General features: G+C 45.5%; 1 protein-coding gene across 1 annotated transcript in view; it reads right to left on the bottom strand.

Annotated features, from left to right (window-relative positions):
* Window positions 1-12610, bottom strand: part of LRP8 (LDL receptor related protein 8) — a gene marked incomplete at both ends in the record, with an annotated part of 193883 nt that extends 181273 nt beyond the window's left edge. Inside the window, 2 exons of the mRNA XM_082311520.1 lie at window positions 11597-11716; window positions 12541-12610. Of these exons, the coding sequence (XP_082167646.1) occupies window positions 11597-11716; window positions 12541-12610 (190 nt within the window). The remainder of the gene's footprint in view (window positions 1-11596; window positions 11717-12540) is intronic.
* Between the last annotated feature and the right edge of the window lie 1989 nt (window positions 12611-14599).

Below are 14599 nucleotides of genomic sequence, written 5' to 3'. Positions count from 1 at the left end.
AGCAAAGAGCAATTCCTTGAAGTATGCTGTCCTGGTTTCAGCTGGGATAGAGTTAATTTTCGTCTTGGTAGCTGGTATGGGGCTGTGTTTTGGGTTTAGGATGAGAACAATGTCGATGATACACTGATGCTTTGGTTCTTGCTAAGTAGTGCTAAGCTGTCTCTGAATAGGTGCTAAGTGGCGCTCACACTGGTCAAGGACTTTTCAGCTTCCCCTGCTCTGCCGGGTGCACAAGAAGCTGGGAGGGGGCACAGCCAGGGGGAGTGCTGGCCCAGACTGGCCCAAGGGCTATTCCATACCATATGACATCATGCTCAGTATATAAGCCGGGGGAAGAAGAAGGAAGGGGGGGACATTGGGTATGATGGTGTTTGTCCTCCCAAGTAACCATTACGCGTGATGGAGCCCTGCTTTCCTGGAGATGGCTGAACACCTGCCTGCCGATGGGAAGTAGTGAATGAATTCCTTGTTTTGTTTTGTTTGCGTGCATGGTTTTTGCTTTGCCTATTTAACTGTTCTAATTTATTTTACTTCAATTATTAAACTGTTCTTATCTCAACCCACGAGTTTCCTCCCTTTTACCCTTCCGATTCTCTCCCCATCCCACTGGGGGGGAGTGAGCGAGCGGCTGCGTGGTGCTTAGTTGCTGGCTGGGGTTAAACCACGACATATGCAATTTCAATACACCAATGTGATCCTGGCAGAGATTGTTCCAGAGCTTCCCTTTGAAACTCATTGTTTATCATCCACCAAAGAACTGTGCCCATACAGGTTACCCCTTCTAAATTGTATAACAAGCCCAACGGGATCACCCAGTAGTACCCAGCTAATTTAAATGCTACCTGTTATTGCCACCAAGGTAAGGACACAGCCCTACTTATCAAGCTAGCAGAAATGAATATTGTTGCGCAAACTTAAGAGTTGTGCAATCTGAATTTTATCTTTATTGTTTTACACAGGAAAGGAAGAAGGAAAAGAGGCAGCAATAAAATATATAATAGCAAATTAAGCTTCCCCAGTCATCTTGGTTCTTGCCAGTCAAGGATATGGTACAAATAATTTACTGAGGCAAGGGCGCACCAGTGATAAATTACTTCAACAGTTAGTGCTCAGAGAACAGCAAGATGCGGCCACGGAGGTAAAGGAGGACTGGAGAGACAGTGTCCCCACATGAAATGGAAAGAGCCTCTTTAGCAATGAAAAAACCTGTTGTGTGCGGTCTCAAAAGCCGGACTTTTGGCCAGCTGAAGAGGTGGCTGCAGTGATGACTGACCGTACACAGGCTGTGCTCTATTTTTCTTTAGGATATGTTAAAATGTACAAAAATAAGTAAGTCCATTTTGAAAAGAAAAACAAATACCATGTTCCCCCTCAAATGCCTGTATTCTGTGTGTCTTTAATACTAAGTACAAGAAGTGATCTATTTGAAATATTTCTTGCACTTGATGCAACACTAACATTTTGAAACAGGGAGTTATCTCAACACTAGGATTTTTCTTAATATTTTGCAAACTGTAGATGACAAAGGCAAAGGCTAAGCCCTTGAGCAGTCATTTCATCCAAGGAACATGATTATCTGTGTAAAAAAATGAGATAATGAACCAGAAAACAAGAAATTGGGAACATTCTTCATGAGTCACTAATGTCCACAATGAGTTGCTGAATCACTCTACAGCCTTGGGCAAAGGATAACTTCTCTAAGCATCAGTTTTCACATCCATAAGATAATATTTAGTCCACTCGTGTGGTGAAGATTTATAGAAAGCTGAACTGCTAACCAGCCACTGGACGAAAAATGTGTAATCAGCATAACACAACTACACTAACAAGAATAGAACCACTCAGTTACAGAGACAGGAGGTGTATTTCTTGGCCTACATTAGTCAACACTGACATTTGTTATCAAAAAAATGGGGCATTTCTCTCTGTTTGCAAGTAGTTGCATAGATGCAATTGTGATTCAGGATGAGAAGCCTACAGGAACAGTTGTAAGTTTACATCTGAAATTCTTATTCTCAGTGCAAGTATACTCACTACTCCTGCTATTGCTGATTTTTATGCTCTGAACTACCCCCTGGATCACACAGAGTGGCATCATATCTGGACGGAACAGGTCCAGCAAATCCAGCAAGATTTACTGATATACAATCACTGCTAAATCAGCAAGCCAAGCAGCTGGTATCGTAGGAGACCCATGCAACACATTTGGAAAGATACCTACAACCTTACTCATCTAGATCAACAAAAATAGAAAAAGCCTGAAAAGCCACCAAAGAAATTAATCGCATTAACTTTATACATGGAAAGCAGAGATGGACAGAAACTTCTACCGCATAATGCACAGCTGAACAAAGACTTGGGATCAAAAGAAAATTTTAATTCACCCTTTGAAATGAAGAAAAATGTCACCTCAATGTACATCATACTACACATTACGTCTCTAGGAAGGAAGCATGAAAAAAGTATGAAACAAGGCCAGTTAAAATACAAAACAAAGTTAAAACCTGGAATCAGAGCAGTTATCTAAATGAGGAAAAAAGTACAGTTCAGAGTTTACTGTCAGTTGTACACACTAGCTCCTTCAACAATTAATTTTTTTTAATTGATAAAACTATGTTATAGGCTACTTGGAAAGGGAGAGAAGTCTACAACAGCGTAACATTTCAAATTTAACCAAAATCTAGAGGAAATTCCCATCTATTTCAATGGATTTTAAACACACTCTTTTTCTGCTCTTTCAGTGTTTTGCAAGTAAAAGAAATCACACCCACAGAAGCTACAGAAACCAAGCCAGAACGCCAGAAGAGATAAAGAAACTTACAGCAGGCAAAATTCTCACCCAGGATGGACAAGATTCTGCAGCACTAATGAATTACATATTAAATTATATATCTATCTTTAAAAAGAAAAAGTAATCACAGCACAGAGAGCAGTTGCCAGAAAGAGCCCTTCTCGTTCTGCAAGTACAGGACTGTGCTCCTGCTGCCATGGAAACTGAGTCCCTGACTGCTCTGGTCCTGGTACAGTGCCACACATGCTCTCAAGGATGTGAAAAATATTAATAATGCAAAAATAATATTGATGTACCAGAAACAGAACATCTAAAAAAAAGGGGGGGGGGGGCAATAAAGCTCATTTTACATGACTGCAGCCCAAAGGCTACTAGCCTTACTCTAAGCCAACTATAAATCCTTTTCTCTCCTAGTTTCTAACACTTGCTGCTGGCATTAGCTGTCAGGTTAAACTGACTGCCAGGCCTTAGCTTAGACTAAAAAAAGCCAGGAAACCTGGAGAGAAAATTGAAACACTTCTACTAGTCTGACAGGTACCTCTGCAGTAAGCAATACGGTTGTGCGTAATGAGCACTGGACTGGTAGGTAGGAGACCTCATTTCTGTTCTTGGCTCTGCTGCTGACTACTTGTACAACTGTGAGCCACTCAGGGCCGGCTCCCACCTGCAGAAGAGCTGTAACACTGTTTATTCACCTCTTCATGAGGAGCAAGGCATAGGGCTGCCAGATCAGCCTCAGCTCTGGGGAAAAAGTCACAGTCCTTACCAGGAACAGAACCACCATCTATCAGGGCATCATTATTAGGGCAAGACACAGAGTGTACTCACCCTGAGAGACCATCAGAGATGAAGCTCACATCCCCGCTTTAAAAATCTTCTGGTTTCCCCCAGGTTAAAATCTGGCTTTTGAAAATATTTCAGTTTGGATGGGTTTAGTTTTATTTTTCAACTAACTTACAGCATTATTATAACTTTTAAAGACTAATCAGTTTGTTATCTCTTGTATTTCTGCCAGAATTTTTCACAGAGCAGAAAATCTGCATTAATTTTATGACAGGGCCTTTTACCCCCTTCTCTTGTGGCTATCTAAATATTAATAATTTTAACAGGAAATAGAGAGTTAGAAAAACTACACTCGGCATTTTCAACACTTCCCACACACGCACCATAAAATAGCACAGGCTTCCCTTTGGCTAGAACCAGCTGTCTGCACTGGAAGCAGAGCACGCTGGAGCAGGCAGTCTGCTTTTCTACCTAGGACATGCCACTGCATAAGAAAACAAGCAGCAACACAAATCTTCATCCCCATCACTCAAACTCAGCTTACCAATTTGTTTTCTCGGGCAAAGCAAAGAAAGAAAAATTGACGTCTTATGGCATTTTATAAGGCATGTAATGACACAGAAAAGCAGAGCTGAGCAGTAACATGCTTTGGGAACATCTTTGGAATTACCAGGGAAAAGCTACAAGTAAATGGAAAAGTTGTAGAGAGGAAAAAGCCATCAGAGAAGCAACAGTGCAAGGACCAGGAGAACTTCACACCAAATCAAATCTACCACAAATGCATCTCTAATACAACATCACAGTCTCTGAGGCACACCAAAGACATGGTAAATTTGCCAGGGAATTAAAAAAGCTGGTGTCATTAAAAAAAGCTAGCAGAAACAAAAGCTGTGTGTCTGCTCTATTAGAAGCAGCTAGGAGAATCAATAATTGTCAGACATTTTCAGGCCTTACAGAATGTTTAATGGCCCTTTAGGTGGACAATGGAGTCAAGAAAACTCATTATTTCTAGTGCTGGCAATCTCTTAGTCTAGGTGTGTCAGATAAATGTGTTCACCAACACATTACACTTGGTTCCTCCAGTCTCATAATTGTGATTTGTTCGTTTGAATTCATCTCTAAACATTTTCTGATTAGTATTAAATTATCCTAAGTATCTTCCACTCTAACATCAACCAGTAAGAAATCACACCTCAAACCTGTGCTAATCCTGGGTTTATACCACTGCAGACAAAAAGAACTGGTCTACATATTGACTTTTTTTTTTTTTTCTTTTTATACATTGAAATGCTCTGGATGAAGCTTGCTCACCTTGGCTCAAAATGCAGAATATTTTTATATCCTCTGAAATGAGAGCTCTGAGTTCCTTGATAAACAAACCAAGTGACTGTCAGTTTTGACTGCACTTTCATCATTTCCTTCTTGAACTTAATCATTATTTTCAATCTTCCCATTCTCCTTGACCTCAGGAAAGCTTTTCAGATCACAGCTTGTTCCTGTGACTGTATCTAGAGCAACCCATGTGCTTTCTTGCTATAGCACAGCAGCACTCCACAAAATCAAGTTCTTTTCCCTCTGTAGCCGTAATGCCCCCAGTGGCTATCCCATTGCACCCGAGTTCCCTCTTCTGTCTTTTCAGTAGTCCTATTCGCATTCTCTCTCTCTTTCTTTCCCAGACCAGGAGCAGGAGTGATAGAAAAACATTACCTCCTGGAAAGCAGTTTGTTATCTAGAGATAATAACACTCCTCAAGTGAATCTGCCAGGCAATGGGAAAATGGAAAAGGGCATGTTTCCCACATGTACTTAATGCTTGATTTTCTACATAAAGGATGCAGAATAGGGAAGATAACCAAAACCCCAAAAATACACAAGTTAGTTTTCTCAGAACAGACAACAAGAATATAATGAAAAAAGGAAGACAAGCTAATAACAACATTCACTGTGGAACACAAGAGATCAGTAAACTGGTTTTGAGCCTAGCTTGCATATCAACACAGTACAGACCAGGACAGGCAGGTAACAGGCACACAGGCAAGCAAACGAGCCCTGCGTCTCTGCACCACTCTTCCCAGTGCTTCCAGTTTGGGGATAAGTATGCAAGCTGGCCATGCAACTCAGTTAAACTATCACTGACGTAATCAAGAGCATACGACCATGCATATGTCAAGGAAACCAAAAACGCTCCATGTGGTGATGTGCACACAGCGAAGACACACAGGCATCTCCAAGAGTAACATACAGCTATTACTCAGCACCAAGAACACTGTCCCAACATTGAACATGAAGAAAAATTGGAGCAACAGATAACAGAGGACAAAAAAAGTCATAGAATATATGTGGCAATTGTTCCTGCCTGCTGTCTCACTTTGTCATGTCCCCAAACCTGCAAGCATGGCACACCATTACACCCCTGCATTTCAAAGCCACTCAGGCCATATTTAACTCTTCACAGGATCCAGATTTTAGTTCTCAAATAGGCTTTTGATATATTTTTATTCCCAAATTCCAGCTCTAGTGAAATTTGAACTGAAAAGCAAGGAGAATATCAGGCTGCCTCCTGGGCTTCCGCATAGGCAGCAGGAGTCAAACTCTCTGCAGATTCTCTATGCACAAAGCCAGCAGGAGGAGTCTTTCTTACTCCAGATAGCAAGGGAAGCGTGTCTCAGCTATACGGTCATATACTGTGGCCCCAAGGCAGGGTAAAGGCTGAGAGAGGGGCAAATTTGCTGGTGCTATGTGTTTACCCTGAATTCTGGACATGTAGGAACAGTCTTCAAAACAGTAACTACCTTCAGACTGCATCTCATACCTGGGGCAGCCTCAATCCTATCCACTATAAAATATCCCTATGAACAGTACTCACCAGAAAGCAACACCACAGAAAGGTTCTCAATACAAAGATGGAAAATGGAGCTTTAAAAGAGAAACAGTAATTCTGCATTTGTCTGCGTCCCCCTGCAGGCAGGCATTACAAAGGCAAAGTGGCCTTGCAGCTTGTGTTTCATTTTAGGAAACTGATTAAGCTACTGCTTGCTTATTGCAGCTATACTCTTTGCCACATTTAAGGATTAATCAACAGCAAAACATTTAAGCAGAGGTCTTCCAGTCTCTTTTACCCACTCTCAAGTCTGAGTTAAGATAATGTGAACCCTATGTGGAGCAGAAAAATAAAATCCTATCAAACACAACCATCAAACTAAGATGTGTCTGGCTGCAATTCGCAAGTTCTTCCTTGTTTTCTGCTGGCTGCAGCAGCAAGCAAGAAGAAACTTGCAAAACTGGGCAAAAAGTCTCCAAGAGCCACTCCCCCATCAAAGCAGCTCTCTAGGATTTTCCATTCTGGGCAACGTGTCACACAGCAGCAGGCACCCTGGGCACACAGCTTGCAGGGACCGAGGCCGACCTGGCCCTGCAGCATCCACCTGTCCTGAGGGAGACATAGAACAAAACCCAGTATCCCACATTCTGAGTATCTCAGCAAGGAGTGATCCTTTGCCAAAACACTGTGCTTCAGAAAATGGACATTTTTCCCACTTAAAAATAGCTTTAGTGTTTTACAATGTTGCTGCTATACCGTTAAGGAAAAGTCTCGGTGACTGTGTATCTACAAACATACTCTGAAATAGGTTATAAAATTCAGTCTCGACTGTCCAGAGTTTCCTGAGAGGAAAAAGCATCACTTGCTTGTACAGGGAAGGAGTAAAATGCATCTAAAAAATCATGTTCAAAACTGCTCTGGAGCCTTGTCCTCATTGTGGATCACATATAGTGCAGATCATGACAATGCAAGTTGTAAATTGCAACTGGCTTTTTGTCTTGTGAGGCCTATGCAGACTGGATTGAGCTCAAGCAAATAATTTTGCATAGAGCAGAGTCAATAGTTTTATACAGATTTAAACTCTGTAATAGCTACCCAAGATTTCTAATTCCAGAGCTTAAGACTTGATTTCCCCAGCAGTCCAAACACTGTAACTGTCACTATTTTTCTCTTGGGACTTTAGTTTCCTTTTAGTAGATACACGGGAACATTTTAAGGAACTCCTCTACTCCCTTTTTCTTTTCTTTCCCATAAAATGCTATAACTTTCTGAAAACATGACAGGAAAAAGGCATCTTCGTATTTAAGCAACCTGTATACAGCTTTACGTATTTCCACCATGCACACAGTCAGTATCTCGCTCCTTCTCTCTTGTTAATGCTTCACAAGCCACATGCCTATACACAAATGAGCACCGTCTCCTTTCTTCCTGGTAGTCTCCTTTGCTACAGTTCTTTTGCTACCAGGATTTGTTTCCTTTTAATTTTTGTAAGGCAGTAACTATATTCATACTTAGTTGCTACCTACATGTATTTGGTTCCTTTTTTACCTTTCCCCAACAGGCGAGGCACTTTCTGCAACCCCTGTTTTCCTGCTCTTCCCTAAATCCTCTGCACTTTGTCTTCATACTGCGAGAGTCATCTATTTTTTCTGGTGGCCCTTTGACTGTTTTAAATCATCAACATTACTAAAAGGACTTGATAACGTTGAAAGATGTGATAGGAAATACGCACCATATGCAGAACTGATACTTGCTCAAATGAGGAAGACCAAAGAGGATGAAGTTTCAACTCTAAAGATGCTTCTTGGAGTATGCTAAAATTGTAAAGATAATTTAAATTGAACCAAAGTGATATACACAGTCCAGTCTGTATTGCAGTGAGTATCTTCCAAAAACAACCAGTGCACGATAATCCAAATAGTGTGAGCAACAAATCCCATTTCTCTAACATGCACCTAGTCTCTACTGCCTGCTATCACAAATGAACCATGTAGCCAGAGAGCTCATAAATTCTGCCTTCAACAGCAACATCAGTTAAAGTTAGGAACATGTGTTAAACAGCTTTTTTTCCCCCCTTTTTTTTTTCTTAAAGAAGAAAACTGAACTGGATTCCTTTCATTTCATTCATTTCTCGCAAGTAGAACCTCTAAAGTCAACTACCACACACCAAGAAAGAATCTGGCCCTAGGATATATAAGAAGAAAGTTATTGAGCAGCCTAGGATAAACTTAGAACACCTTACAAACCAGTACTGAGTAATCTGGTTTGTGTAAGAGTGGAGATCATTACTTTTTCATACTTCTGTTCCTATGTTTGCCATATTAACTCACACATCTATCCTATGGCAGATAACTTGAACTACCATGTACTAACCACAACAAAAAAGAACTAGTGAACAGAAAGCAAATTCCAAGGAGACGATAGGGGATGATTACTGAGACGTTCTCCTTAGAGTCTAAAACTCCTTTAAAAAAGGCAATGTTATACCAGCAAAGCTCTAGAGGAGGGGTGAAAAAAAGCCAAAAAACCCCAACAGTGTCACTCTTAGGCAAAGATGGCTTCTAGTAGGAAGCACATGGAGTACTGCCAGAAAAATTATCTCCTTCCAGAACTACTTAAGATACTCTTAGTTACAAAATCTTCCAGTGTATATAGATAGTCTACCACAAGGACAAGCTTGTTTCATAAACCAGTTCTTAACACAGATGAAGACCATCCTGTCTCTTCAACAAGGGAGGATATATACAAGCAGCAATGAGCTATTACAAATATGTTATCAACTCTGGAAAAAAGCATCAGCAAGTAATTACAGGGGTTATTAGGGTCCGTATCAGTACTCATTACCAGCAGGCTACCTGCATATTCTTTTCCCTCTCCATCACCGCTCCAGCATGCTGAGTTTTCTGGAACAGTTTCTTCCATCACATATGTTCATAAAATAGTTTTTAAATAACTATCTGTTTATTACAGCAGTGATAACAGAGGTGATATCTAGAAGCAAAAACACATGGAACATATTCTTTCACCCAGTGAGTATAACTCTAAACATTACATATGCTGAAAAGCAGTATGCATTTTTTAAAGAAAACAGTGTTCAGAACAATATAAGTGAGAAAAATGTGTGTGAAAAATGCAATTTAAATGTCTTTCAGACTGCTTGGAGAAGCAACTGCAAAGTCACTATGTATATATGAACTAAAATGACAGTCCATGAGTAATTTCTGTGGTATGCTCCCCAATCAATAATAAATGCCAAGTTCAGATTAAAGCAAAGAACTCTTCCTGATGTCTCCACATCCAAATTTTTTTTCCTAACATCTCAAAAGCCACCATTCTACCACAATCTAGCCATCATATTTTTACCACCCCCAAACCCAACAACTGTCAAAACCCTGGTAGGCCACCAACCTACTCTTCAATGTGGAGTGCAGGGTGTAGAATCTGTTCTTCAAGATGCTACTCCAGCCACAATCCCCACCTCTGAAACAGCAGTTCCCAAAGCGCAGCCCGTAAGTCACCTGCAGCTCACCAAGCCTTTGTACAACAGTGCACAGAGGGACTTTTAAATAGAAGGCTTCAAGAATATCATTATCAGCCTGCTCAGAGATTGCCAGTGCTTCCACAGGTTAGTGTCCCTCTCTGGAAACTCGTACACTTCTGAGAAAACTTGCCCAGTTATGACTACACACGAGTCCAAGCTAGTTCTCAGTCAGCCATGGCTTCCCTGAGTCTTTTGTAATTTGAAACATTCCAAATCTAAGTTGCCTCTAATCGGTGCCAATATAATTCCTGCATAAACCATTTCTATATCTGAATTTAGTAATGCTGCTAACTCCCCAGACCATAAACTTAGGCATATATAAAGCCTATCAAGTAGTAATGCTGCTAACTCCCCAGACCATAAACTTAGGCATATATAAAGCCTATCAAGTACTCTGAATACAAAAGCTCCAGAAATAAATGTTATGTTTCATGTTATAACATCAAAATGTTTCCCATGAACAAGAGTTTGGGAATCCCTGCTCTCCTTAAACTAGTCTACTTAGACTTCGCTCTGAGTATCACCTGACATAGATTTACCGGTGAAGCTGTTAACAAGATAGTTGCACACTGAAAATCACATAATCAGTGACTCTTCTTTTCTTGATACATCCCCGGGTCTATGAACTTTCAAGAGTTCATTCAGTGAATTATAACCTGATGCACATTTGATGTCTATTATCCTACAGAGATAATTCAAGAGACGTGGTACTTGCTACAACGTTTGCAACTTAAAACTCCAAATTAAAGATACTTCTCTTCCAGACTTAGGCTCCATAATTTCTTTTACAGATGCTTCTGACACTCTATGGTTGAGACAAATTCTCCTAGGCTGTCAGAAGCTCTAAGCAAAATAACAGAGAGGTAATAATAGCACAACCCTACAAACTACCCAAAGTTTACTGCGTGCCACTCACATGCACCAGGGCCACACCACAGGAGAAAGCAAGACTGTCGTCTTCTCAGGATTCAAAATATAGATCTCCTTGCTCTCTCTTCCCTTACACTACCAGGCAATCAGTCAGTGTTATGTGGCTGACACTTGCCAAGCAGTGCTAATTGCTCATCTCCCTTCTCCTCACCATGATTGCAAACTTATATTTAAAGACAAAACTCACACCAATCCCACTCCTTATAGGACGCTTAGAAGTAGGCAGCATTTCACATGAGCACCTGTCACTGGCCCTAAGCACAGACTCCCCCGGGGTGAAACATCTCTCTCAGCTCCCCTGAGCACAGAAACTGCGCCGTTCCCTTGAGACGCTCTGAGCAGAAACGTTGCTGGAGGCGAGGGCGGAACCTGACGGCAGGCAGGGAGAGGGCAGGGAGAGGGCAGGGAGCCGCCAGGTGAGCGCTTCCGCCAGACTCGCGGTTCCGCATCACCCTCCGGACGCCCCCGGCCGACTCAGCCCGGCCGCGGCCGGCAGCGAGGAGCCTGTACCCCACGGCGCGGAGCGCAGCCCGCGGCGGGCCCGGCCGCCGCGTCACGGATCTGCTGCTCTCGGCAGCCAATCGGCGCCGGAGCCGCGGACGGCGCGACTTCATTCATTCATTCATAAAAAAGAGGCGCAGCGCAGCTGGGAAGCGCGCCCTTGCAGGCTGGGCGCGGGGAGGCCCCCGTCCCCGGCTCCCGCCCCGCCGTGCCCGGGGACGGACACTCACGGCAATCCGCCTCGTCGCTGTTATCCGAGCAGTCGTCGTCCTCGTCGCATTTCCAGATGGCGGGGATGCATCGCTCGTTTCGGCACTGGAACTGGTCCGCCTCGCACTCTTTGACGGCGCCTGCGAGACACGGGGCCGCGCCTGGGTCAGCGGGGCGCGCTCCCCCGGCGGGGGCATCCCGGGGCCGCCTCTCCGCCCGGCCCGGGCCGCGCACAGGCCGGGCAGGGCGCCGGGAGCCGCCGGCCGAGGGTGGGGGCTGGGGCTGGGCTCGCCAGGGCAGAGCTGAGGGGCTCCGTGCGGGCTGGGGGAGATGCGCCTCCGCGGGAGGGCGGCGGGGATCCCGAAGTTGCTTTGTGCAGGGATAAAAGGGACCATTCCCGTGCTTCCCCGCATTGTTTTAAAGGCGGGGGGAAAGGAGCCTGGGAACAGAAGATGCTTAAACCCCAAATGCGAAAGACAAAGAAAAATTATAAAGCACACCGATGCTGGGACCTCCTGCGCGTCCGTTACCGGGGCAAAACGCACAGATACCCGGGGGCACGGAGGGTAACAGGCACCGGCACCGGCGCCGTCCCAGGAAAAGGGAACTGACCCAACTGAAGTTGAGGGCGGCGGGGGGGAAGGGAGGGGTACGGAGCAAATCTGCTTTGCAGACACGGTGCAGCCCTGCTTTCATGAGGCACAAATCTCCTCAGAAAGGGATTAAAGGTGGCAGCTCCTGTCACCAGCGGCCGGGTTGCATTCGCCCGCTAAAGAGCGTGCCCGGCCCCCGCAGGTCGCAACCCCCGAGTGTGCCCGGCCCTCGCGCGGGGCACCGCGGCGACCGGCTGCCCGCGGCCGCACGCCCCCGGGTGCCCGGGCAGGCAGGACGCTCGCCTCCTCCCCGGGAGCGCCGAGGCGAGCGAGGCGCGCACTTGCCGCACGCCGGGCCGCGCCGGACCCACCTTTGCCGAGGTGCAGCTTCAGCAGCAGCAGCTGGAGGAGCAGCAGGCGGGCGAGCGCTGGCCGGCACATGGTGCTCGCTCCCTCCGTGGCAGCGCGCCGTGTGCAGGGTGCGCGCAGCCGGCGCGCCGCTCGCTGCCCCGTGCCGACTGCGGCCGGCGCCGCCCCCGCCCCGCCGCGCGCCGCCGCCGCGCCGTGACGCGCCCCGCTGGGCGGGCCCCGCGCGCCGCCGCGCGGCACGGCCCCGGCCGCCGCCTGCCGCTGCCCCCGGAGAGAGCGGCCCCCGCTCCCCCCCCGCCTGGCGCCGCCGCCGGGACGAGCCCCGAGGGGGCCGCCCCCGGAGGGACACCTGCGGGACACCCCCCTCGGCGCGGCCGTGCAGCGACGGCCACCGAAGGCCCCGCAGATGGCACGCGCCGCGCTCCGGCACGCGTTTCCGGGCCTGTCTGCGGTGGCCGGTGGCCTTCGCGGCGCCGCGGGCCGGGCTGGCAGCGGCCGGGCTCACCTGCTGCCGCTTCGCGAGTGGCGAGGTCCCGCCACGGCTGCGGGAGGTGACGGCACCTGCTGGCAGACGGCAGCGACTGGGCGCCGGGGGAGCGGGGCGGGCCCGGGCCCCGCTGCCGTAGCCCGGGAGCTCTCGGTGGGACAGGCCGGCCTGCGCCGCGCCCCGCCGCGCCCGCAGGGTCGGGCCCTCCGGTCATGGGCCTCCCTCGGTGGGCCCAGTTACAGTAAACGCGTGGACTCATTTAAATGGCCTTGCGTCACAAGTTGTGTGCGCTCCTCGTTACCTCAGATCTCCCCCTGAGGGATTTCATTCTGACCATGCTGATGTGGTCATCTCCGCTTCACCGTGTTCGGTTAGGGCAGCGAGTAGGAAGCACGCTAAAGGAGGCAGGGCTCGCCCTTGCTGCTGCCTAAGCACCTGCGGTTCGGTCAGTAACTACAAGGGAAATGTTTTACAAGCTATCGGGGCCGTGTTCATCGGTCCATTTAGGTAGTGCTGATGAGAAAGCGGTTCGCTGTTTTAATTAACACTGCAACGTTGTTCATACACTCAGGATTAAGAGTTATTTCAGTAATCTTATTATGAAAAGGTATTTTTCAGGAGTAACTTGAATCTAACATCACAACAGGATAAACATGATTATATGTGGAGTGTTATTTAAAAAAAAAAGCAGTAATTTTACATAAACTGATGTGATAAAACTTTTCAGTTTCAAATCCTGAAATGCCATTGACTTCAGAACTGGTCCTCCATTTACAAACGCACCCGTGCCTTTAACAAAAATTTTGCGAGTCATTACTCTGTAGTGTCACTAATGTGTTTGAACCATGTGAAGAGGAGAAGAGCTGATCATTGAGCTATTTCACTAGCAGCTTATAGAGGGTTAATTCAAGCCTTTTTGAACAATTTTTTAGCATGCAAAATGTAGCGCATGTTTGCGTTGGCTGGATCAATGTGATAGATTACAATAATTGCTTAAAGCAAATGAGGTATTTATAATACATTAAATCAAATTTCTCTTTTTTAAAATGTGCCAAAACACAGATTCATAAAGCTACTATAATTCCTGGCCTCATTCTTCTCTTTCCTAAACTAGTTTAAATTGGAAGTGGCTCCAAAGGCAATAATGAAGCTATCTGGTATGAAACAGGTGCGAGTGTGCAGAGCATCAGTCACAGCAATGATTTGCTATGATTCCTATCAGAATTTTGTTTTATTAAAAAAAAACGAACAGGTATTTTGGCCTGAATGGCTCTCACAGAAATGAACAATAAGGTTTTTTTTGAGTAAATTGCTCTGCTGACACCTGACCAACAGCAATTTCAACAGCCTTCACTGACCAGCCATTGTAGGGGCTACTTGTAGCCTAGTACCATCTTGTGGACATATGTGTCTCCAAGGAATTGCAGAGGCAAGAAGGAAACTAGAGGTGCTAAAGGGGGAGTAAATTGGGCAAGGGAAACCATTTGGTATGTAAGAGAAATTAAATCTAGTTTTATCCATTATGTTCCAATAGTTAATTAAGACTGTTAATTTACCTCCCAAGGTGCGTCTCT

The sequence above is a fragment of the Platalea leucorodia genome (assembly GCF_965183815.1).
Source record: "Platalea leucorodia genome assembly, chromosome: 5".
NCBI classification, from domain to species: Eukaryota; Metazoa; Chordata; class Aves; order Pelecaniformes; family Threskiornithidae; genus Platalea; species Platalea leucorodia.
The sequence above is the reverse complement of the archived record's forward strand: the minus strand, read 5'-3'. Positions and strand labels throughout refer to the sequence as shown.